At 54.8% G+C, this 24,952-nt stretch overlaps 1 protein-coding gene across 1 annotated transcript in view; it reads right to left on the bottom strand.

Moving 5' to 3' along the window:
* Positions 1-308: 308 nt before the first annotated feature.
* The window catches only part of CFAP65 (cilia and flagella associated protein 65), a 39,972-nt gene continuing 15,328 nt past the window's right edge, over positions 309-24,952 (bottom strand). Inside the window, exons 10-34 of the mRNA XM_057551361.1 lie at positions 24,360-24,625; positions 23,702-23,902; positions 23,113-23,472; positions 20,778-20,915; positions 19,088-19,333; positions 18,293-18,517; positions 17,242-17,400; positions 16,863-17,013; positions 16,278-16,406; positions 15,011-15,224; positions 14,571-14,699; positions 11,211-11,387; positions 10,853-10,919; positions 10,595-10,705; positions 7,736-7,927; positions 7,470-7,628; positions 6,138-6,281; positions 5,848-5,961; positions 5,548-5,655; positions 3,421-3,465; positions 2,981-3,183; positions 2,398-2,526; positions 1,377-1,859; positions 555-692; positions 309-441 (exon numbers count right to left, since the gene is read on the bottom strand). Coding sequence (XP_057407344.1) covers positions 309-441; positions 555-692; positions 1,377-1,859; positions 2,398-2,526; positions 2,981-3,183; positions 3,421-3,465; positions 5,548-5,655; positions 5,848-5,961; positions 6,138-6,281; positions 7,470-7,628; positions 7,736-7,927; positions 10,595-10,705; positions 10,853-10,919; positions 11,211-11,387; positions 14,571-14,699; positions 15,011-15,224; positions 16,278-16,406; positions 16,863-17,013; positions 17,242-17,400; positions 18,293-18,517; positions 19,088-19,333; positions 20,778-20,915; positions 23,113-23,472; positions 23,702-23,902; positions 24,360-24,625 — 4,421 coding nt within the window. The remainder of the gene's footprint in view (positions 442-554; positions 693-1,376; positions 1,860-2,397; positions 2,527-2,980; positions 3,184-3,420; positions 3,466-5,547; positions 5,656-5,847; positions 5,962-6,137; positions 6,282-7,469; positions 7,629-7,735; positions 7,928-10,594; positions 10,706-10,852; positions 10,920-11,210; positions 11,388-14,570; positions 14,700-15,010; positions 15,225-16,277; positions 16,407-16,862; positions 17,014-17,241; positions 17,401-18,292; positions 18,518-19,087; positions 19,334-20,777; positions 20,916-23,112; positions 23,473-23,701; positions 23,903-24,359; positions 24,626-24,952) is intronic.

Below are 24,952 nucleotides of genomic sequence, written 5' to 3' on the forward strand. Positions count from 1 at the left end.
CGTCTCTGCTGGGGCAAAGGCCAGCCAGGCCCCGCCCGAAGCGCCCTCCACTGGCCAGACCAGGTCCAGCGCCTGGCAGCGAGCAGCAAGAACTCTTGCCCAGCTGCCCAGTGGAGTGGAGAGGCGCAACCTCCCAGCCCCTAAGTCTCCAATGAGTCTAGGCGGTCCACCTTGGCCGCTTCCACCATCTGTCCCTCTCAGACCGCGCGCGCGAGTTCTTGTCGCGTCGGGGAAATAAAGTCAAGGCAGATATAGAAAAAAAGCTAGATGCTTTACTGTGGGGTGATGGAGAGGGGGGCGGGAGGAACCTAGAGCTGCAAGTCGGAGAGGGTGGGCGCTGGCGTCTGCAAACAGTTGGTGGGGGGCGGCTCAATCGAGCCGGGCATCTCCGCTTGCTGCGGCCCCGGGGACGCCGCCGGCAGCGAGTCAGGAGTCAGAATCCTGGATGACAGAAAGCCCCAGGTAGTGGGGTCGGGGAGAGGCTTCCCGCCGAGCCTGCCCGCCCCTGCAGCCCCTCGAGCCCCTCCAGCGGCCGCTGGCCTGGGCCCCCCAACCTGGGAACGCTGAGCGGCGGCAGGGCGATGACGCGTGGCCGCGAAGTGAGCACCACCTCCCCGCGGCTCGCCTCCACCAGGATGTTCTGGATCACGTTCTCCAGCAGCGCCTCCTGCAGGCTAACGAAAGCCGGGAACCTACGGGGCGGGAGGCGGGGGCGCCGGGGTCAGCGCCGCCACCGACCGCGCTCTCTGTTCTCCGCTGGCCTCCTCTGTGCTGTATCGTTTGCCGCGTGCTCTACGTGGATTCTCACTTTAACTCCCCGCCCTCCCAACACTATGAGGCATCCTTGTTCCAACTTTACAGACGTTCAAACTACGGCTTAAACAGACCAAGTTGCCAAATGTCACTCTGCTGGTACACGTGGTGGGATTCGAACCCAGGGAATCGGAGTCCCCATCCCAGGGCCAGGGTTGGGGAAAGGCATCGAGCGATGGGACGGTGCAGAAGGGACTCCTGGGGAATCCCACCACGGACAGAAAGCCACAGAGCAGCCCCAGGGAAAGGCGGTGCAAGAAGAGGTGGTACTTTTCTCCTGGCTCTAAAAACTCATTTAAGAGACTTTGACGACTATAATCACCCTCCTGGAAGTGGTGTGATGGTAAATGTTAATAGTCTGCTCTTGGAGAAGAAAATTAAAGCTTGGATCATCATTTCGTAAATACTCCCACTGAGGCCTTAAGCGTCCAACAGTGATGTCAATGAACACTGAGTTGGAAAGAGAAGCTCACACAGGTAGAGCCCCAGCACACCATTGCCTCCTAGGATCCTTCTGCACTTGACCCCCCACCCCAAACCCTCACCTCGCTCTGGCTGCTTACCGGCTGATGGCCTCCTTCTCATCCTGCTCTTGCTTCTCCTTCAGTAAGACCTTCAGCTGTTGCTGCCACTGCCATTTCAGGGACTCCTGGGACGTGGGCTGCAGCGTGGGCTTAATCTCCGTCCAGGGCAACTTCTCTTCCTTCTCCTGCAGCTCCTCCTCTTCCATCTCCTTCTCCTCTTCCATCTCCTCCTCCACCTGTTCCTCCTCTTCCTCCTCCAGCTCCTCCTCTTCCCCTTTGTCCTTCTTCTCCTCTTCCCCCTCTTCCTTCTTCCTCAGCCTCCGTTCGTCTTCCTCCTCCTCTTTGTCTTTGCTGACCTCAGAGCTGTTGGAGGACTGAGACATGGCTGGCACTAAGTGCAGGCTGCTGTTCTGGGCCATGAACCTTGCCGACTGCTCATTCCAGAACTGGCAGAAGTAAGGCATTTGCTCCACCAGGTTTCGGTCCACAGCCTCATGGAAGATCTTGTCCTCTAGCAGACCCCTGGGTGGCAGGGAGGAGGAGAAGGTCCTCACTGAGAGGCCTTGCAGTCCCCTGTGGGGGGCTCTGGCTTCAGGGTTCCCCAAGGGGTGGTTCTTGACTACTGTGTCCACAAACATGTGCTAAGTGCAGGGAGGGGAGCCCCTGATCAGTTGCTCCCTCCCATTCCTCCTTTAGAAAAAGGCATCTCTGGGCCCCGTGGATTCTTAAAGGTGAACATTATATGGTAGAGGAAGAGCCAGGATGTCAGAGCTACACAGATGAGGGCCGGAGCCCTGGAGAGACAGTGAACTGGCTCCAGACCACATCTACCAGCCATGACAAGGCAGAACTCCGGACCCAGCCCTGAGGATCCCTCCAGCCAGATCCATTAGAGCTGTACCATCCTGGAGGGCCTGGGACCACCAGTGGAAGGATCTTGTGAGGAAGTTCTATCTTTCAGGAAAGGAAGGGCTGGGATTTCAGGGGCTTTGGGTGGACCCAGAATTGACGAATGAACTAGGGAGATGGAGGGGTGAGCCTTTAAGGGGTGCGTGGTCACCTGATTATGGTGGTGAGACAGTCAGTCAGGAGCTGCTTCTCCTGCTTGGAGACAAGGGCCCACTTGTCCAGGGATTCTTCCTCACCAGCCTCCGACTCCTCCCTGGGGTACTTCCTCTTTGGCAGCTCCCTGGGGCAGGCCGTGGCATTCTGAGTGGCCTGGGCAAGCCACCACGCTGGGGTTGGGGGCATGAGCAGTGACGGTGGCTGCCCAGTCATGAGGACATAGGTGAGTCTGGGGCAGCCCCCAGCCTTAACCCAACATAGTGCTGCTGCATTTGGGGAACCAAGCCCAACTCTCAGAGTCGGCAAAGGACCTGGAGAGGCTCCAAGTTGGAAAGGGAAGGAAGGAGGGGAGGCAGGGAGGCCTAAGTGGGTTCCCCAGGGGCTCTGGCTCTTTGCCCCCTCCACATAAGGGCCTAACAGTAATGGGGACATTCTGGGCCCAGCAGTGCCCCAGAAGTCCCAGTGATGCCGCACGTGCTCCAAGCCCTCAGCAAGGGTTAGGTCTGGGCAGTCCTGTTCTAGAGCGGGAGGGTGGCAGAGAGCAGAGAAAGCAGACCCCTCCCTCCCTGAGAGTTCACCGGTGCAAGAAGTGGCGGGGAAAGTCAGAGAAGAAGTTGGCCAGGAAGTAGTCGGTGGCATGGGCGCGGGCAGTGAGGCCTAAGCTGAGCATCCCTGGTGAGGGCGGCTGGGGGCATGGCCAGTGTGTCTCCTCCTTCGCGATCTTAAGGTTCCAGCTGGTTGGCCAGTTGAGACACCACTGGTTCTTGATGGGGGGCAGTGTCTTTGGGAAAGGGGAGGCACGGATGACAGGGACTTAGGGACTGCATTCCCATCACTGATGAGTCCCTAGCCTCCCAACCAGGTTTTTTGTGACACCCCTGGCATTTCATCCCCACCCGTTGGCACTTTCATCCCTCCCTTCCAGGAGACTAGACCAGAGGTTGGAGGTATCTCTGGAGAGGAAGCAAGGATCCTCTCAAGTTATCCCAAGGAGATAGGCCTGGGCTTATGTCCTCACCCTGTACTTCCTCACAGGTCCACAAGCTGTACAATATGCCCTTCTCTGTGGAAGCAAAGAGACCCCTGCTTAGGATGTAAGAGGCCTAGAGGGACTCCCCTCTTCCTTCCCTTCCTGCTGACCCATGGAGGGCCTGAAATCAATGTCAGCACCTGCTGCCCTCTTGGTTCTGCCCAACTCCCAGCCACACCCTCTTCCAGAACCTTCCCTAGGGAAGTGCTACCTGCAGACATGGAAAATCTGGTTACCTAACTAAAGGAAAGACATGGAGATGCCACCAAACAATGCAGGCTGCCCCAAGGGTACTTGTCTGGTTTGGCTTTGTGGTTTGGCTTGCTAAGGAAACAGCCTCCCTTATTAAGCCTTAATTCAGAATTCCCTTCTCCCATAGCCCTCAAGACATGATTTGCCTTCACAGTTGGGCCAGAGGTTCAGAGGGGAGTAGTGTCTCCCTGGGGGTTCAGTGTGGAGTACACAGGGGTGATCAAGGTGCAAGAATGAAACAGTGGGGACTTCCCTGGTGGCGCAGTGGTTAAGAATACGCCTGCCAATGCAGGGGTCACGGGTTTGAGCCCTGGTCGGGGAAGATGCCACGTGCCGGAGAGCAACTAAGCCCGTGCGCCACAACTACTGAGCTTGTGCGCTGCAACTACTGAGGCCCGTGTGCCTAGAGCCCGTGCTCCGCAACAAGAGAAGCCACTGCAATAAGAAGCAACACAACGAAGAGTAGCCCCTGTTCACTGCAACTAGAGAAAGCCAGTGTGTAGCAACGAAGACCCAATGCAGACAAAAAAAAAAAAAAAAAAGGAATGCAACCGTGGGGAGGAGGATCCAAGGTGGATATTTTGAATAATTTATTATCAGTCTCCCCTGCATAAATAGTAATAGCCCATGTTTAGTGAGTGCTTACTGGGTGTCAGGCACTGTTGTAGGCACTTTACATGCATTAACTCATTTAATCCTCGCAGCAGTGCCACAAAGCAGATAACAATTTATTCACAGTTTAAAATATTTTGGGGCTTCCCTGGTGGTGCAGTGGTTAAGAATCTGCCTGCCAATGAAGGGGACACGGGTTTGAGCCCTGGTCTGGGAAGATCCCACATGGCACGTAGCAACTAAGCCCATGCGCCACAGCTACTGAGCCTGCGCTCTAGAGCCTGTGAACCACAACTACTGAGCCCGCGTGCCACAACTACTGAAGCCCTCGCGCCTACAGCCCATGCTCCGCAACAAGAGAAGCCACCACAATGGGAAGCCCACGCACCGCAGCGAAGAGTAGCCCCCACTCGCCGCAACTAGAGAAAGCCCGCACGCAGCAACGAAAACCCAATGCAGCCAAAAATAAATACATAAAGTAAATTTTAAAAAAATAAAATAAAATATTTTAACAACTTTTCTTTTTAACCTTTTAATTTTTGGCCATGCTGCACAGCTTGTGGGATCTCAGTTCTCTGACCAGGGATTGAACCCGGGCCGTGGCAGTGGAAGCCTGGAATCCTAACCACTAGGTCACCAGGGAACTCCCTTTTTAACCTTCTTAATATGGAAAATTTCAAAAGTATACAAAAGTGGAGAGAGGGCTACAAAGAATCTTCCATTACCCCCCACCCAGCTTCAACAATTAGCAGTTCATGGCCAATTTTGTCTCATCTATACCCCATCTCTGGACTCTCTTGAAGCCAGTCTCAGATGTCATATTATCCCCCATTATACAGCTGAGGGAACTAAGAGGTTAAATAACTTGACTAAGATCACAGAGCTAGAAATCATCAAAGTCAGGAAACAAACCCGGGCAATTTGTTTCCAGAGCCTGTACCTGAAACCACTACGCCACACTCTCTTCCATCAGAAGGTGAGCTCTGCCTGGTTTCCCTTGGGTCCCCAGTGCCCAGCACCGGGTAGGTGTTCATTAAATACAGGCTACATGAAGCAGGGAATGGTCAGCCAGCTTTCAGAATCCAGAGAGTCTCTTGGGGATGTGCTATGCTTAGCCTAATGAAAGAAATCTAATCTCTTAAGTCAGGCTGACCAGTTTTTTAGGACCACCTCTGACCACCACCTCTGTCCCCTCTGGCAAGGCCAATCAGAAAGCTCTGTGGTGTTCAAAGCCCACCCTGCCCTCCTCACCTTTGCTTTCCTATCTGTGATGGTGAACTCCACTTCCTGCCGCAACTTCTCGTCCTTCCACTCCTGCAGTTCCTTATGGTACTGCTTCAGGAGTTTCTGCCGGTACACCTGTGGCTCAGGACAAGGAGAGAGAAGACCAAGGTCTGGAGGGCCTTGGCCTGGGCCTGTGCTGTGGACCCTCCACTCTTCCAGAGGTTGGCCTTTGCCTCTCTCTGGGGGTCTGGGGATCTCACAGACCACCCCACACCTCAAGACTGGGAGCTGTGCACCATCCCAGCTTCTCTCTAAGGCTGATCCTACCTTGCATACCAGGTCCATGCTATAGAAGCTGGCATGCACTGAGGCCTTCAGGGTCACCACAAATGGGATCGTCTCTTCGGGAGCCACCTTTCCTCTCATAGGACTCACAGACACCTATTTATTTTGGGAAGGAGTCTCTGGAGCTTCACAGGGATTGGATGGGACAAGATGGGATAGGGGATGGGATGGGGTGGGATGGGATGGGATAGAGTGGAATGGGGTGGGATGGGATGGGGTGAGTCTAGAGCCCCTCTGGAGGTTCTGATTCTGCAAACACAGGGCACTCTCACCTCCCCAAAGTCCAGAGCCTTCTGCTGCCAGACAAAGACAATTGTCTCATTCTTGGAGATGTTGTTGAGGAACAGCAGGCGGCTGCACTTGCTCTGCACAGGAATGTTTCCCAGGGAGATATGAGATTGGGACAGGAAGACGTTCTGTTGGTGGAGACAACACAACAGCAGCTTTGGGAGGTGAAGAAATACTAAGCATAGCAACCACTACCAGTCACTGCATGCTTTCAACAGGCCAGGTACCACTGTAGGCAACTGACATGCATTTGATCCTCACAGTGGCCCAATATATAGGCCACTACTATATATAGGTACTACTATCATCTTCACTTTATAGATGTGCTGCTAAGGTTCAGAGAGCATAAATAATTTTCCAAAGGTCTCTCACAGGCACAGCTGGGATAAACCCTGGCAGTCTCACTCTAAAGCCTATGATTTTGACCATTAAAATAGGCTTGGAAGGGCTGAGAAATCAGAATTCACTTAGAGAAGGCAGAACTAAAGCCAACAAAATTTGAGTCTCTGAAGGATGGTTGTAAATTAGTAGGTGATCAGCTGTTGGCATCTTCACTGGGCACACAGCAGGAGCTGTGTTGTAGGGGTATCTGGAAAGATTGAGGCCATGGAAGGGGCACTTTCTCTCTGTCTAGACCCTGAGTGCCTCCAGAGCTGAGACTTTGTCTGGCTCTTCTCTGTGACCCCACAGTACTCATCCTTCAGTAAGAGTCCAAAGAGGGTAGGAGTGGAAGAGTGGACAAGCAGATGTATTGGTGGATAGTAACTGGATGAGTGCGTGGATGGATGGATGGAGAAGTGGGTGAATGGATGGATGGAGAGATACGTGCATGAATAAACAGGCATGTGGATCAGTGGGGAAATGGATGGATGTGTCAGACCTCCCAACAGTGAAGAGTGTGTGAACTAAAGGTAGTGTTACTGACCCTAGATATTTCAGCAAAATCCATCTAGGTCCAGGGGAGAGACTGTTCTATGTGAAGATAATATCTCAGAGCCCTAGAATGGCAGAGCTTCTTTCTACTCCTTTCAATAGCCCCATCCCAATGCCCAGAGGCAAGGGCGGGTGGAGGGCCCTGCAGCAGGGGGAGTGGCCGGAGCAGGAACACCTGTGGGCACTAGGTGGCAGGGTAAGCCTCTCATGGAGCTGGTGCTGCCTCCTAAATCTGGAGGAGGGCTGCTTCCAGGTTCACCTCTGTATCCCTCCCTTCTCAACTCCGTCTCTTCTTTCGCAGCCTCCCCATCCCTCTGCAGTGGACACCCTGGGCCCTCAGTCTCCTCCTAGGCCTCAGGACTTCCCAGCTCCCTTCCCCCTACCTGTCCAGGAACCATCAGCCTCGAGTGGATGGAGCTATTGTCCCATGAGGAGATGTTGTGGAATGGGGCTGTGTCGCCCATGATGTGAGGGTCATAGCCCACTCCCTGGAAGCGGATGATGGCTGAGTTCCATCCCAGGATGTGTATGGGCACATCCACCTGGGAAGTTAGGAAGGTGGGGGAAGGCACTGGTCAGAGCAAGGCCTGCTGGGGAGGCCACCTCCAACCCCCTCCCCAAGCCCGTGTTAGCCCAGGCTGCTGCTCACCATGTAGGTCTTGGCCTCAATAGGTGAGAAGATCCAGAAGACAAGAGCAGTTGTACCTGGCTGGATCTCCCCTTTGGGGTTGAGGCAGCAGAAGATGGGGTGATCAAAATTTTTTTCCTGAACCTGCGACAGGATGCTGGTCTGGATCTCATATGTCACGGGCACCGAGCCACCGTTATACAGCTCATAAATCTGCAGGGGGAAGGAATAGGGAAATCTCCACACCAGCTCAGGGCTGCAATTCAGAGAACCTGGGATTCTGTGTCCACTGTGGGAGGGCAGGTTGAGCCCCGTGACGTCACCCTTACAGTCCCAGAGCTCCCTTAAATACCTCTGATTTCCCTTATGGCTTGATCACCCAAGAAGTATATAACTGTATTTTCAGCCTGTGACATTTTAGTATAATCTGTAATTCTTATTTTATTTGCTCTCAACTTACCTTAGTCAAGGTATAAGGGGACACTAATGCTTGTGTCCCTAGTGTTGGAATTTAGGGAAATGTCCATGCATGCACCATCCAGACCCTTCATCGTTTTCTAAGCTCTCATTCTAACTACCTGTGAGGCTACCACTTTCCATGTCTGCCATTAGAGGTAGTTGTGCTTAAAGGCAGATAAGGGAGCAGAAGGAAGATATGAGGTCTCCGCAAGACTAACTCCAACGTTGGGGAATCACAGAACGGCCTGCCTGAAACCAGAGATCTTCTGGTCCAAGCCTCCGTGTTAGAGATGAGAAAAAGGAAGACAGTGAGAATAAAGTTTGTCTGGCTTTAGGTCCAGCCCCCTCATCTTTCTCAGCACCCACTCCTGAATGTGCTGATGTTCTTTCTCTAGCTTGGACCACCCTCTGAGCTTCAGACCTGGTATCCAACTACTACTAAACAACTCCTCCTGGTTGTCTCATAGGCATCTTAAATTCAGCCAAAACCAAACTCTTCACTCTAAAACCTATTCCTCCCCCAGTGTATCTTGTTTCATCAAATGGCACTACATATTTCCAGTGGCTCAAACTAGGAATCCAATACATTTTTCATCCATCCCTTTCTCTTATTTCCCAGATCCAATCCCCAGCAAGTCCCAGTGATTCTGTCTTCAAAATGTAAATTAAATCTGTTCATTTCTCTCTGTTTCCTCTGCTCTCTTGCAGGTCCAGGCCACCATCTGTCATCATCTTATGAATGAAAAAGGAAGCTTGGCTGCAGTTGTGGAGTTTGGCTGTAGGTACAACTGGGTCTTCTCCAGATCTGGGGGCCTTTTCCATTGTCTATGTTCAGGGCCATGGGGGAGTGGTCTGGTCTCTCTGGCATGTGAGTCTTTGCCTTCTCTTTTGAGGGTCTGGGATTCTGGATGGGGCTTCTGGGAAGCCAGTGGCGTAAAGGGTGGTGTAAGGCAGTGAGCAGAGCTCGGGGCTATGAGACCCCCTCTCAGGTCTACGAAGCCCATTCCTCTGCCTCTAGGCTGAGTGGCTAGAGGCCCCTTCCCAGAAACAGAAGGACTTCTCAATTGTTAGAAATTTCAGAGTGGTGAGATGTTTGTGAAAATACTATATCCTCTCTTGGAGATTTCCAATGTACATTTTCAGAACAAAGGAACCTGATTCCCTCCAATTAATAAAGAAAATTCTATAGCTTTGAGGATTTACATTCTAGCTTTTCACGCTCCAGAAAGATGCCCTTTTTGGGGCAGTGATTTTCAAACTGTGACAGAGACCCATTAGTAAGCAGGTCATGAAACCAATTTATCAGGTCATGTCCAGCATTTAAAAAATGGAACAGGGGGCTTCCCTGGTGGCGCAGTGGTTGAGAATCTGCCTGCTAATGCAGGGGACAAGGGTTCAATCCCTGGTCTGGGAAGATCCCACATGCCGCGGAGCAACTAGGCCCGTGAGCCACAACTACTGAGCCTGCGCGTCTGGAGCCTGTGCTCCGCAACAAGAGAGGCCGCGACAGTGAGAGGCCTGCGCACCGTGATGAAGAGTGGCCCCCACTTGCCGCAACTGGAGAAAGCCCTCGCACAGAAACGAAGACCCAACACAGCCAAAAATAAATAAATAATTAATTAATTATTAAAAAAAAAAAAAAAAAAAGGAACAGGGCTTCCCTGGTGGTGCAGCAGTTAAGAACATGCCTGCCAATGCAGGGGACACGGGTTCGAGCCCTGGTCCGGGAAGATCCCACATGCCACGGAGCAACTAAGCCCGTGTGCCACAACTACGGAGCCTGCGCTCTAGAGCCCGTGAGCCACAACTAATGAGCGCGCGCGCCACAACTACTGAAGCCCGTGCGCCTAGAGCCCGTGCTCTGCAACAAGAGAAGCCACCGCAATGAGAAGCCTGCGCACCACAACGAAGAGCAGCCCCCGCTCGCCGCAACTAGAAGAAAGCCCGCGCACAGCAACGAAGACCCAACACAGCCAAAAATAAAAATAAGTAAAATAAAATAAATAAAACATTTTAAAAAATGGAACAGAATAAAATAAAAAAGAAAACATCAGAGTACTTAGCATGTAGTGGTGCACGTATTGATTTGTTTTGTTTCAGTTGTATGTGTATGTATGTATTGGGTTTTCCAAAATATATTAGTGTGGCTCATGGTCAAAGAAGTTTGAAGAACCCTGTGTTAGAGGAAGGAACTCCCTGCTTTTGCATGGGAATGAGGCCTGGCAAAAGGTTTAGCACCAGTGCCAAGAAGCTGAAGCCTCTCGCCTTGGGTCTCTCCCAGTTGCCCAGTCTTGGGGTTCAACCTGCCACCCCACCTCTTAGAGTGAGGGCAGGGTCCTTGTCATCCTGTCAAGGCTGATACAGATACACAGAGATCAATACTTAAGCCTCCTGGTGACCAGGACAATGTAGACCACTGACCTGCCTCGGGGGCAGTGTGTCGCCGATGGGGACTGGGATGAACTGATGGCTGGTGGAGGTGAAGTGCACGTACTTCTGCTCTAGCTTCACTGTCACACCTATGAAATTTAGCTGGAAATAGAAAGCCTGTGAGTAGCATCCTTCCCCGGGAGGAACTGAAGTACCCAGCAGAGAGATCTGGACCCCATCTCTCTAGGGAGCACAGCTCCCTGTGCCTCTCTCTCGGTTTTCCAGGACAGGACCAGGGCTGGGCCTCACCAGGATCTCCCGGCCATGGGACACCTTGAAGAGCACCGGGAGGCGATCAGTGCCAATGAACAGGTGGCTGGAAGGGAGGAGAGAGTCTGGGATGAGTTACTGAACCCTGGTACGAGTGGGAGAACAAGAGGTCACGGCACACCCATGGCTTTGGGGGCAGCTACGTGGAAACCCCTGAGCTGGGATGGGGCAAGAGGAAAATTAAACTTCCCCTGCAGGTGGGAAGGCGGGGCCTTCTCAGGGTGGTGGCCACTCAGGGTACCCTGGAGTCACACAGTACAAGGCCAGCTTCCTCCAGGAGTCGGGGGGAAAGGGGTCTCCAGGACTGGAAGTGCAGGGCGGGCGGTGGGGGCAGCACCTGTATTTGAACTCCACCATCTGCTCTTGCCCAGGACTCAGGCTCCCAGCCTTGGGGCTGATGGAGAATATGCAATTGTCCTGCACGCGCATTTGGTGCAGCTCGGTGCAGTCAAACTCCACCTGCTCTGCCCACAGCTCCAGGTCGATCTGCTGGTCACTTGGGAAGAGGAAGGCCCTGGGCAAGGGGTGCAAAGCAGAAGGGGTGGAGCCTCTCAGTCAGAACAGAGGCAGGAGCTCTGAGCCCCAGGCAGGATGGATGGAGGCCTTCTCTTCATCCCCCAGTAGGCAAGCTGTCCCATGCATGGCTGGGCAAATGCGGCAGTTGTGGATTCTCATTTCATAATGGCCCCCAAACCCAGGAACAGAAGCAGGGTCCTGGTGACTAAATGGAAAGTGGAGATTGGGGCTCCCATTGTGGGTGCCAGGGGTCAGGGTGCTGCTTATATATGTGGGCCACTATGAGCTGGGCACGGACCCTGGAGGGGTTTGTGTGACAAGCTGTTAGGAAGGGTCATTTGAGCCACCTAGGAATGCCAGCAGCACCAACCAAGGGTGCCCAAGAGGGCTAGTAGTCTTGAATCCAAAGCAAGGCTGGGCATAGAATTAGTGCCCCTGTAATGCCTGGTGCTGTACTAAAGCAGATACTGCACTCTAAATGGTGACCAAATAAGTGACAAAGGGGTCCCAAGGCCACAATCTGAGAAGAAGGATCCCTGAACTCTCAGAGGGATGGCACAGAACTGTCCTCAAAACTGGCAGAGGTTATGATGAGGGAACAGCCAGAAGGGGGAAAGAAAACAGCCAACACATCTGAAAAGGCTCAAGGGGAGTTGGGAAATGCAAATCAAAACTCCCTTGAATCAGTCTTAAATATTTTCACATCTGAATCATGACAGTTACATCCAATGCTGGTAAGTTTAGAAAGAACGGACATCTTCGAACGCAGGTAGGGAGAGAAGAAATTGCTACCACCTTTTGTTGTAGGAATTTTGACAGCACCTTTTAGAATGCTGCGGACTGCGGAAGCCTGCCAACCTGTCCCCCTGCCTCAAGCCATGAATCCTTCTCAGAAGGAGAAGGAGTCCAAGGCCCTGCCCGCCCCCCTATCAACGTTGCAGCCGCACTGTGCCCTCTTCTCTTACCCATGTCCGCGCTAGGCCCTCCGTCTGGGAGGCTCTTCGCAGCCTCTCTGCCTCTGCTCCCTGGGCTGCAGGTCTAGCTTGGCTGTAGCTTTCTCCAGGAAGTCTTTCTCATGTGCCCACCCCCACCTACCACTTCCAAAACAGAGGCAAGTGGCTGCACAAGCCTCTTTCACAGCACTTGTCACCCTGCACCAAAAGGTTGGTCCGCCCCACCTGGAGGGCAGGGCCTGGGCTCATCTGCATTGCTATTCTGAGCTCTGGGCCTGGAGCCTGCACCTAGGAAGCCCCAGTCAACATTTAGCCAATGACTTAATGAATGAATGAGGGAACAGATGATGTTAACCCGTGTATCTGATGCCTGTGAGGGATCACCCCTTAAATGCACGGCAGGTTTTCTGTCCTGCCTGCTGCTGCCTGCAGGCCAAGTCCACACTCCCCATTTCTTACTGGTCTTGGCAGGAATAAAACCTTCAGTCTGTTCCTTATGAGTTTAGCCGAGACCCGGCTAGAATTTTCAAAAATAGCCTTCTAAGAAATTGAAAGGAAACACAACAACACAGAAAGCCTAGGAAAGTCAAGCCTTCCAAGGAAGGTTCCCTGCGTTTGGAATCCGGGAACAAGCACGGACTGCCTTCCTGAACCTCCAATGATCTCCCAATGGACGGCCCAGTTCGGTGGGCACTCTGCCCGGCTTTCCTCCACCCCAGTTTCCAGCGACCTGGATCCTCTCCATAGAGAGTGTGAGCTGGCTTGCTCCTACACAAATACACACGCATGCACAATCCACCAAAGTACCCTGCTCCACACCAGGACACGGGCCAGCGCCGCTTTTCCTGCCCCCACTCCTGAGCCCTGCAGGGCCTGGCTCCCAGCCACTCAAACAACCCAGGGAATGGCAGATCCAGAGCTCCAGGCAGGCCCTGGGCCTTCCCCACCAGCCTGCCAAGCTTCCCAGTCACTCAGGGCCAGGAGCCCTGAGTTACTCCCAGTCCCAGCCCTTCTCACACAGGAGCCGCTTAATGAATCAGCTCCCCCGGCATCCTCCACCACAGGGAGGGGCAGGACAACCCAGAGAGTACAGGGTGACCACTGCACCCCGGATGATGCAGCCCCCCACCAGCCTCACCCACACGCACCCCATGGCTCGGCTCAGGCAGGAAGGTTCCTGAGATCACAGAGGCCCCCCGCCCCGCATATGTTCACTCTTATCCACTCACTACCATGCCCAGGCTGGGCCCCTGGCTCTCTCCCCTAAGCCTGACCCAGATGGGGACACTTCTTTCTCACCTCCGTCTAGCCAAGCAAAGTTGGAAGTCATCAAAAGGAAGTTTACTAGGAAATCAAGGCGCGTGGCAGAGGAAGGGAGGGGAAAAATGAAATGGCACTGGCATGGAAACAGGATGCTTACTGGGCACCAGTTTGGGGCCCCAGTGGGAGGAAAGCCAAGCACAGGAAGGGCCCAGCTTGGTGGGCTCAGGTCTCCAGGCCTGGGCCCCATGTGACTGGGGAAGTGCAGCCTGCCCCGTGGCCAGCCTCGACCCTTCCTGCAGCTCACCTGGCTCTGCTTAGCCCTGTCATCTCCCTGACAACGGCGCTGTGGCAGCAGAGCACTGTCCTTCCCTGCCAGAGACCCTCAACTCACCCCCCGTGCAGGCCCGGCCCCCATTGGCCTGGGGCTCTGTCGGGGCTGCCCCAGCGCCTAGCACAATGCCCGGGATGCAGGAGCACCTCGCAGCTTCTTGCTGACTAACCAGTGTAGGCAGGGATTCTGGAGTTGGACAAATCTGGGCTTGAACTTGGCTCTGCCTCTAATGGCTGAATGCTCTTGGTTGAGCCCTTAGCCTCCCATCTGTGAAAGAGTCAGCAGAGGGGGATATTTTTCACAGGGCTGGTGTGAGGCTCGGAGGAGAAGAGGCTCATAAAGCCCAGTGGTTAGCGTGCAGCAGATGCGAGACGGTTACTTCTCATTTCTTAAGCTCTGAAGATGACCCTGCCAGTCTCCATAGGGTGATTCTACCATTTCTGAGCCTGTGGACCTGACTCAGCCAGTGACAGGTCTGGTGTCCTGCTGGGCGGCCCTAGTCTCACCCTGGCCTCTACATCCATCAGTGGGGGCGGGGGGACACTTCACAGACACCAGGCGACCAGGGCTACCACCAGCAAGAGAAGGCCTCCAAGCCCCTGTCCCCCGGGTCCCCCGGGCATCCCCTCTGTACCAGTCCAGGGGCACCACTCCACTGTTCTTCAGGGCCAGGAGCACCACAGAGGGTGGGGCGTCTATTGGTGCTGCCCCAAAATTGAAGTTGAGCTTCAGAGGGGTGACGACAGAGGGGATCTGGCTGGTGCTGTGTGGAGCAGAGAAATGGTCTCAGAAACAGGGCTGGGGACAGGATGGGGCCCTTCCAGGGGTGGCTGGCTTGGCACCCATCTCCCCACAGGTGGGAAATTGGAGAATCTGGGAGTCAGGGGCAGGGGTGGGTCAGCACTTTAGACCTCAAGCCCATCCCTGCCTTCTCCGTTCTCCTCCGGGGATGGGCAGGAATTGGGGAGGAGATAGGGAGCCCCTTCTGGGACAGGGCCTGGGGCTGAGGGCATGGACGGAAAGCTCCAAGAACATCCCCAGACAGGGCCTGCCTCTCCCCCAGGCCCACCTCACCTGTGCCGGGTGGGCACTCTGTAGGTGAGTTCCCAGGGGGTGGGGTCGCGCTCCAAGTAACTGTTGAGCAGGTCTAGGGAGAAGAGGCGCCACAGGTGCTTCCGGGTGATGCCCTCGGCACTGCCCATGGAGCAGATATCCAGGATGGAGAGTAGGGGGTACACGGCCATCAGGGACACGCGACACAGCTCCTGCTTCTCCCCAACCTTGTTATCTGGGGGAAAGCGGTGTGGGAGAGAGGGGTGGGCTCACCTCCCAGCTCCCCTGGGGCGGGACGTACAGGCTGAGGATGCAGGGGTCCCGGGAAACCTGTCCCAGGACCCTTGTCAGGGGCAGACTCTGGGTTACTTCCAACAACAGCCAAACTTTATCTGATAATTTCTATGGACCAGGCACTGTCCTAAGTGCTTTGCAAACACCACTGTGCACTGTTTTCAAACTATTGATAATACTTACTAATGGCTTTATTGAGATATAATCTATATGCCATAAAATTAACCCTTTTAACACATACAATTCAGTGATATTTTTTGTATATTCAGAGTTGTGCAACCATCACCACAAATTTTAGAACATTTTCAGGCTTTCCCAAAGAAACCCAGTACCAAGTAGCTGTCACTCTCCGTTCACCCCTGGCAACCACTAATCTACTTTCTGTCTCTGTAGATTTGCCTATTCTGGGTGTTTCACATAAATGGAATCATACAATGTGTGGCTTTTTGTGACTGGCTCCTTTCACTTGGCATAATGTTTTCAAGGTTTGCCTGTGCACCATTATTATCCCCATTTTACAGATGTGGAAACTGAGGCATAGGGAGGTTAAACAAGTCGCTAAGATTACATGGTTAATAAGTGCTGAGGCCAGGATCCAATTCCAGGGAGTCCACACTCTTAGCCACTCTCCTGTGCTGGGCTCCTAGCAGGCAGCCCCGGGGCAGGATGGTAACAACCTCATTTTATGAAGGAGGAAACTGAGGCCCAGGGCAGCTGAGGATTTGCTTAAGATCCCACAGTAAATCAGCACAGCGCCCAACTCTTCACGTTGAGTCCTCCACAGCTCAGGCACACACAAACGGACACCCACACATACAGATGTGGTTGGTATGAGGCATATTCACCAGACACCCAAAGGCACACCCTGGCACACTCACACCCACTCTGCTAGCTCTGTCTGAACCCTTGGCATCCTCCCACCCCAAGTCCTGGTCACACAGTCCTCCCCCTTTCCTCTCTGGTCCTGACTCTCCGTGCCAGATGGCCCAGGTACCTCTGTGGGAGAGGAGAGAGTAGCTGATGGTCCAGGAGTACTGGGAGCGGTGTTTGGGACAGGCGGTCAGGCAGATGGTGTCCTGGGACCGGGGCGGCATGCTCCCCTCTGTGCGGTCCAGCTGCAGAGCTGCTCAGGAATGACCGGGTGGGGTCAAGGGCAGAGGAGGCCCTCAGTGCAGCCCAGAGAGGTCCAGCCTTTCCTCTTGCTCCCCCCCAGATACTCTCCCCTGGACCAGCATTGCTCTGGTTAGAGAGCAGGCCCTGAGCCAGGAAATGGGGAGCAGAGTGCTTCCTCCAGATCAAGACAGTGTGAGGACGTGTCTTGGTGTCACTGGCATCTGCTAAGCACTTTGCGCCACCTAGCTGCTCGGTGAGGCAGGCGCCACCAGTAGCCCCATTTTACAGATGAGGGAGCTGAGGCTCAGAGAGGACAATCACCCGGCAACACCACACATCTAGGAAGTGGAAGCACCAAGTTTTAAGCCCTGCTCTGCCTGCCCCCAAACCATGGTCTGGTTAACCAGTCTTAACCAGCGCCCCTCATTGCCTGCCTCCCAGCCCAGTCCCGCCCAGGCCTGAGTACCGAGGGGGCCATTGCCGACAGCCTCAGGGCTGCACTGCTCCAGGAACAGGCGGTAATAGAGGGTGCAGTTGCCATCGTTCAGGAGTACCAGCATCCTGGTCTGCTTGCTGTTCACCAGCACGTTCCCAAAGTCCAGCTCCTTTTCCTTTGCCTGAGGGCCAGAGTCAGCCAGGCCGGGGTGGGGGGCTCCCCCAGGACCATGGCCCCGTCTTTCCCAACCCTGGCCTCAGAGAATCCCCAAGGAAGGGCAGGTCCAGGGGTGAGAGCCGGGGGGCCAGAAGACTCCCACCCCCTGCGTTCAGGCACCCTGGGGCCTTCCCTCCCACATATGCCCTGGTCCCCTGCCCCCTCCCCTACCCGCCGGGGTCCTCCCACTCACGGAGAGGCTGCTGGTGATGCCCAAGCCCACCAGCCGGAGCATGTAGTGGGTGGTGGTGGAGGGCTTAGTGTGTGGGGGCAGGCCAGCTTCCCAGACCCACATCCCCACTCGGAACAGGTACTTGGTCTCCTCCAGAGGGCTGAAGGTCCACGTCAGCGTCTGGGGTCACAGAGATTAGCCCTGCATGGGGGTCTCTGGGAACCCCTGCCCAGGCTCTTGGACGTCTAAGGTCCCGCTGCAGAATATCAGGCTATGGTAACCCATTCTGAGTGTCTCCCCGTGCCAGGCACTTACACACATCATGTGCTATGTTATCTCCCTTAGCCCCTCGATCCCTTAGCCCCACGAGGTAAGTGATATTATTTTAGTGCCTCATTGTCTGATGAGAAACTGGAGACTCAGAGAAGTGGGGTAACTTGCCCAAGGTCACATAGCTGATGAGGGCGCTTGGTAGGAGCTGGGGTGTGAACTCTTGAGGTTGACTCCAAAGTCTGTGTGGTCTCTCACCTTGCAGATTACTACCCCCGGCTTCTAACAGACACCGTGTGTTGGTGGTTCTTGGCTCAAGTTTGGTCTCCCCAACTAGGAGGCCCTAGACCAGGGATGGGAGTCTGCTAGTTTGGATCTCATCCGTGCCCCCTCCAGGGACCTGCCACTTTGACGTCCACGAGCCCTCTTCCTCACTCCTTAATGATAGCCACCCATTTGGCTCCACACCATCTCCCAGTGATCTCACCACTGTGGGGACCAGGGATGGAGACTGGACTCGTTTCTGGGCACTGACATCAGAAACCCTGCTTCAAGTCCCAGCTTTGCACTTCCTAATTCACAGTCTCGGTAAATGGTTATTTTCCCCCTCTAAGTCTCAATTCTTCTTTGTAAAACGGGGGTGTGGTAACAATCATACCGACCCATAAGGCTGGAAGAAATGACTGTGGATTGAATGGGAAAGTAAGCCTGCCCCCTGATAGGCATGCGTAAGAGACGATGGTGAAGGTGAGGATGACGGGCCCCTTCCCTCTGGCCCTTGGCAGTGTGGCAGGGCACTCACAAGGCTCTCATTGGGCTGGATAATCCCCCTGGTGGGCTGGACGGCCAGCATCTTCCGGTGCTGCTGGGAGACCCTCCACTCAAACTCCAGAGGTAGACGCGAGGGGTTTTGGAAGGTGAAGAGGCTTGTGGAGGAGCAACCCACCCAGGTGGGCTTGAAGAAGACACTTTTACAGGTGTCCAGCTTCAGCTGCAGCGGCTCCTCCCGGCTCTGCATGCTTACCTCCTGGGGCCAGTGAAGGGAGGACAGTGCCCTGACGTCACCCTGCAGCCCTGGCTCCCCCAAAAGTCACGGGCGGGCAGCTTTTCCCCCTCGGAGAGGGCAGCAAAAGGCCCTCCACCAGCCTGCGCATGGGCAGCTTCTGCCAAAGGCAGAGTATGTAGTGACTGACGCAGGAGATAAGGAAAAGAACTCAGGGACTGAAAGAGGATGTACAGACCATTTCATGGGCCAGACATGGGTCCAACACCCCGGACCCTTTCCCTGCCCTGACCCCAAACACCCTTCTACCACCTGCAGATATGAGTCTTGGGTTGCCCCCAGTCCTTCCTTGGGGACCTCTGCACCCCTTTTCTTGTCCTGACCCCGTAAGGTGGACAGGCAGGGTCCTGAGGATAGCTGTTCCCAGATGTGGCCGAGGGGTCCTCTCCCTGCCGTGCCACTTCCTGGAGGAGGAATAGCCCCTGAGCTACTTTAGGGGAGCTTTAGAGGCCAGTCCCAGAATGTGGCTTTGAAAAGGGAAGCCCCAGACTATGGGCCCCTCCTGAGGACCCAGTCCCTACCCCTGCCTCCTACCTTGAGATACTGGGGGCAGAAATTGAACTGCAAGTAGAAAACATGCTGCTTCCAGGAGGTGCCCTTGGGGTAGGTAGAGATGAGGAAGATCTGGTGGGCCCCAGGGGGCACGAGGCCCGAGCTGGGCCGTAGGGAGACGTCCGAGCTGCTTCTGGGGGCCAGGTTGAAGGTCAGCAGCATGGAGCCTTTGTTGATCAGGAGCAGGCTGCGGTAGGAGGGTTCGCTGGGGGACACTGCAGGAAATAGCTGGGGTGCGAGAGAAGAGGGACGCATGCTCAGATCTACATGCCCTGCCCATCCCCCCTCCCCACACACACACTCAGGGAAGTCTGTGTGGGCTTGGGTGGAGCCATCTCTCAGGAGATCCAAGATGCCTCTGCACAACCCAGTCAGTGCCCTGGGGGTGGGGAATGGAGGGACACAGTGTGGCACCAAAAAAATGCTTCTGTCCTCCAGAGACCTCCAGGCAGAGAGATGGGGTGGCCACAGGAATAGGCTCCGGGAAACTCAAGCCCCTGAGACCCCCCACCCCAAGTTTCTTCCATCTTAGGGCACCCTCAGATCATCCTTTGGAGAACCCAGTTTCCGAGATCTTGGTCCAGAAGCTCTGGGGGTAAGCAGCCCCTTCTAGATGATTCTCATGCTGGTAGCTGAGGGGAACCCCACTCTGGGAAAGGGAAAGCCCCAGCAATCCCAGCTTCCAAACATTCCTTAAGCATTTAGGGTGTAGCCAGCACCAGGCAAAGAGCTGGGCCGGGTACCAAACACAAGGCTGAAATCGCTGCCCTGGGTGCCCCATCCAGCTGGGGAGATGAGCACCGTGCGTGAGGCAGGGGGGTGGGGGTGGGGGTTAGGGGGCAACATGGGCCCAGAATCTGCTGGATTTTAGTAAAGGCCACAAACTGCTGCGAGGAACTGGCCAAGGGAAAGGGGTGGGGGTCAGGGTCAGCGAGGGGGCCCCTGTGCAGTCAGGAGGGCTTTGGGAAGGGGTGCCCTTGAGCAGAAGTATAACTAGTGGGGGGGCAAGATCACCCCAAGCACATTGTCCAAAAGTGGCACCTTTCTAGCAACATGAGGCGTGGGGGAAGTGCAGACGGATGAAAACACTGATGTTGGAAATGGAAGCTGGGAAGAGGCATCGAAGGAGAAACCAGGATTAGAACTTGGCCACCTGGCTCTAGAATCTATGTTTCTCAGCCTTGCGTCATCCTGGGGCTCAGGTCAGACGGGGCCTCCAAGGGCCCTTCTGAGAGACCTGGGAATGATGACTCCCTGAGGATGGGGTCAAACCAAGGGGCGGGCTCTGCGACCCCTCCAGGCCTGGATGATCCCCACGGGCAGGGGCTCATGACGTGGGTGGTCATATCCCTAGCAGGCACTCAGTAAACATAGCGAACGGAGGAGCTGGAGACTTTTAAACCTGAGTGAGAGGACCGGGGAGTGTTTCAGGTGGGGCAGGCCGGAGCCATAGGTCTAAGCCCCAGCCCCTTCCCAGTCCCAGTGCTGCAGTCCAGGAGAGAGTCCTTGATGGGCGCAGAGCCCCAGGGGCTGGCAGTGGGGAGGTTGGGACGGCCAGCGAGGGTGCTCGACATATTTCTGAGGCCATCAGAGACAGGAGAGGGATCTGCAGGCCACGGCAGAAGCCAGGCTCCCGTGTTCCACCTCCCACCGCTGCTGGGGCCACGCTCACCTTGGGGGCATCCAGGGTATACTGAGGGATGTGGTGCTCCAAGCCAGCACAATAGCTGTGCCCTCGTGCCCGGAGCCTCAGGCACCAGGACGGGCACACAGTGCAGTCTTCTTCGATATTGTTGTAGCTCCGCAGGACCTGCAGGAGGGCCGGACCCATGGATAGGCTGAGTCCTGTGTCTGACCCTGTGGGGCACCCCAGCTTGCCTGCCCTGTACTGCAGGAGCCCTACATGGGGCCCAGAGGGAGGGGCCCTATGGGAAGACAGCGCGGAGAACAGCAGTCATAGCAGCCCCTCCCGCTGTGCGCCAGGCCCTGCCCTGAGCACTCAGCACTGAGCACTCAGCAAACGTGCTCTCTGACCCTCCCAGCCAGATGAGGGTGGGGCTGGGATGTGAAAGCAGCACTCATCCTGCAGGAATGTGCCCAGAGAGCACTGGCCAATAGAAATATAATGCAAGCCACAAGTGTGAGCCGCAAACGTCATTTTAAATGTTCTAGTCCCAGCAATCCCACTACTGGGCATATACCCTGAGAAAACCATAATTCAAAAAGAGTCATGTACCACAATGTTCATTGCAGCTCTATTTACAATAGCCAGGGCATGGAAGCAACCTAAGTGTCCATCGACAGATGAATGGATAAAGAAGATGTGGCACATATATACAATGGAATATTACTCAGCCATAAAAAGAAACGAAATTGAGTTATCTGTAGTGAGGTGGATGGACCTAGAGTCTGTCGTACAGAGTGAAGTAAGTCAGAAAGAGAAAAACTAATACCATATGCTAACACATATATATGGAATCCAAAAAAAAAGGTTCTGAAGAACCTAGGGACATGACAGGAATAAAGACACAGATGTAGAGAATGGACTTGAGGACACAGGGAAGGGGAAGGGGAAGCTGGGACGAAGTGAGAGAGTGGAATGGACATATATACACCACCAAATGTAAAATAGATAGCTAGTGGGAAGCAGCTGCATAGCACAGGGAGATCAGCTCGGTGCTTTGTGACCACCTAGAGGGGTGGGATAGGGAGGATGGGAGAGAGACACAAGAGGGAGGAGATATGGAGATATATGTATACGTATAGCTGACTCACTTTGTTATACAGCAGAAACTAACACACCATTGTAAAGCAATTATACTCCAATAAAGATGTTAAAAAATAAATAAATAAAAAATAAATGTTCTAGTAGCCACATCAACAAGGTGAAACGCATAAAATTTATTTCAACAATACATTTTATTTAACCCAGTTGATCCAAAATCTTTTCATTTCAACATATAATCGATATATAAGTGATGCGGGAGGCATTTTGCATTCTTTTGTGCTAAGTCTTAGAAATCAGTGTGTCTCCTCCCCTTACAGCATATCTGTTTGGACTAGACACAGTACAAGTGCTCAGCAGCCACATGTGGCTGGTGATTGGCATATCGGACAGCACAGGGTTATAGCCTGTAGCCTAAAAGTCTGACAGGCTCAGCAAAGCCAGGTGTCCACAGCCTTATTCCTACAAACTTCCGAGTTCCCCCACTGCCAAGATATTAGAACAGAGGCAACTAAAGACTCAGCTTTGGGAAAACTTCTCAAAAGTTTGGATATGCTCCCAAGTTTATAGAGGAAAAGACCAGGGCTCAGAGACATTAAGGGACGTGCCCAAGGTCACAGAGCTGGTAAGGGACTCTGACCTTGACTGCACAGCTCTCCTCTTCCCTGGGCCTCAGCACCCAGCCACTGGGAGAGAACAGCAGGGTGGGTAGAGCAGAGAAAGGAGGGAAAGGGCAGGATAGACTGGAGATGAGGAGGGAGTGACACGTCTGGGGCTAAGAGGCTGGGCTGGGACAGCCTGCTCAAGGGAAGTTGGACTAGAAGCCCCTCCCTACACGCACCTAATCACCGGGTGCCCCTGACTCTGCCCCCCAGGCCCTAGTTCCTGCCCACAGCTCTTTTAGAGGGACCACGTCCTACTTCAAGGACTAGAGAGAGGCCAGGAGCCACCCCGCCACACCAACCAGGAGCCCCAGGAAACTATGCGCACCAAAATTTTCCAAAGGGCTTGAGCCCCACTGAGTTCTCCCTCTGGAGGGGGTGGGAGGCACATGTGAGTGAGACATAATCAGCTGGGACAAGAAGCCCCTCGGCCAAGGCAGGCCATGAGCCTGGGAAAAGACAGACCACTAAGGCTGCAGTCCAGCCAAGGAGACAAGAAGAGGGAGCAGAGCCTGGCACGGAGAGGATGGATCCTACATCACCCCATCACCCCCTCCGACCCCACACCCTGCCGTTCAGGCTCCAGGGCAGAGAACCTACCCTCTCATCTGCCCACACACCTTATAGACAGCAAAGGCTTCAAGCTCCACGGCGTACAGGCAGTTGGGGTGAGGCGGCTGGAAGTGCAAGCGCATGGCCGTGGACTTGAGGGGGGGCACATCGCAGGGGTTGGGAGTCACCCAGAAGGGGCAATCAGCCCTGCGTGTCCAGGCCACAGTGATCTTGCCTTTGGTGTAGTTCATCAGGCACAGGGGGACAGGGTTGGGGTCCTTGGGCCTGGGGCAGGCACCAAAATCCACCTCGACAGGCTCAATGCTGACAGGCGGGGGAAAGATGGCCATGTCGTTGGTGCCGTCGAAGAAGTACTCGGTCATGGGGGGGATGAGGGGATACTGCGGGGCTGGTTTGTCCTCCAGGTCCTGTGTGGGGAGAGCCGGTTGGCGGGGGCCCAGCTGCCATTCCTCCTGCTGCTGCCCCTCATCCGCATGCTCCTTTCTGGAAAAGGCTACAAGAGCTCCACACACATCACCCCCGACTACTAAGGGTACCCACAGGGCTATGGAGCACAGGACTGCCCAAGAATTGAGAAGGGGGCATGAACCTGGGAAGGGTAGATGGCCCCCGGGGCCCCAGAGGGGTCCATCAAACCTCAGTGGGAATCATCAGGGCACCGTTCTTATCCTGCTCCAGCTTCTTCTCCCTCAGCATGATGCCCAGGATGTCAGGCGGGTAGAGCGTCAGGCCCCGCACCAGGTGTGTGCGGTACCAAGCGAGGTGCTGAGGCCTGAGGATGGCCGGCTTGGTGCTGTCTGAGTGGCACGTCCCAATCAGGTCGAGGAACAGTGGGTCCTGTGACATTTGTCTGGGTGAGGCTAGATTTGAGCCTCCACTCGCCACCTTGGCCAGAGACCAGCTGGTCAGGGCACAATTTGTACCACCTTGTCCAGGGGCCTGTGTTGGGGTCGTCACTTCAAGGCCCTCTGCTCTGCACATGCTGCATGAGGCGAGGTCCAGTCCCCCCTACACCAACCCATTAGCAGCATCGGCAGCAAAGTCCTCGGCCTGGCAGCAGTCACAGCAAGACTGGCCTACCCACCCGGCTCGGAGCGAGCATTCACATGTCCCTGGCCAAATTCTGGCTCCAAAAGCCAGGCTGGGGTCCTGGAGGTGATGATCCAGGCAGACAGCCCTGGAAGTTCCAGAATACAGGGGACCGAGCACCAAGCACTGTCTTCATTACTGGGCCTTGGATTGGCCCCTCCAGCTCCCCGGGGAGCCCCTCCTCACCCCCTCCCCCATAGCTCACCTGGTGGTGGATGAAACAGGCCACCCTCCGAAAGTAGATGATGGGGTGAGTGGGCTGGAAGGCACAGTGCAGGGTCATGCGGGCCTTGCCCACCAGGGTCCCAAAGGCAGGTCTGATGCTGAAGACGCTCTCCTGACAGTCGATGTCAAACTGGAAGTGGGCCGTGCAGTCCGACTTGTTCTCAATCCACAGGGACTGCTCCGAGCGCTTCCCAAGGTTGACCCAGTTGAAGTCGACACAGTAGTACTGCAGGGACACGTCAGGACCTGGGCGGAAGAGATGGGGGCTCTGTGAGTGGGCCCTGCCACCTGAGTGGGGCTGGGGTATCAGCCTCCCCGAGGATATGTCAAAGGGTACCACTGATGGGAGGTGGTGCTGCCTGGAGACAGAAGATTGGGTTGGAAAGGCCTGAGCGGACCACCAGGTCACCAGGGGTGAGCGTGGGAACAATATCTCCAGGTGTCTTCCACTGGTTCCTCACTGAGTCCACCAGGGGGCAGCAGACACCCAGGCTGAGGGCAAGGAGGCCCTGGGTGACTAGGAGCAGGCACTTGCCAATCGTAAGCATGGGCTGCTCCTGTCTCCAGAGGGAG

Source organism: Balaenoptera acutorostrata, chromosome 8, assembly GCF_949987535.1.
Source record: "Balaenoptera acutorostrata chromosome 8, mBalAcu1.1, whole genome shotgun sequence".
NCBI classification, from domain to species: Eukaryota; Metazoa; Chordata; class Mammalia; order Artiodactyla; family Balaenopteridae; genus Balaenoptera; species Balaenoptera acutorostrata.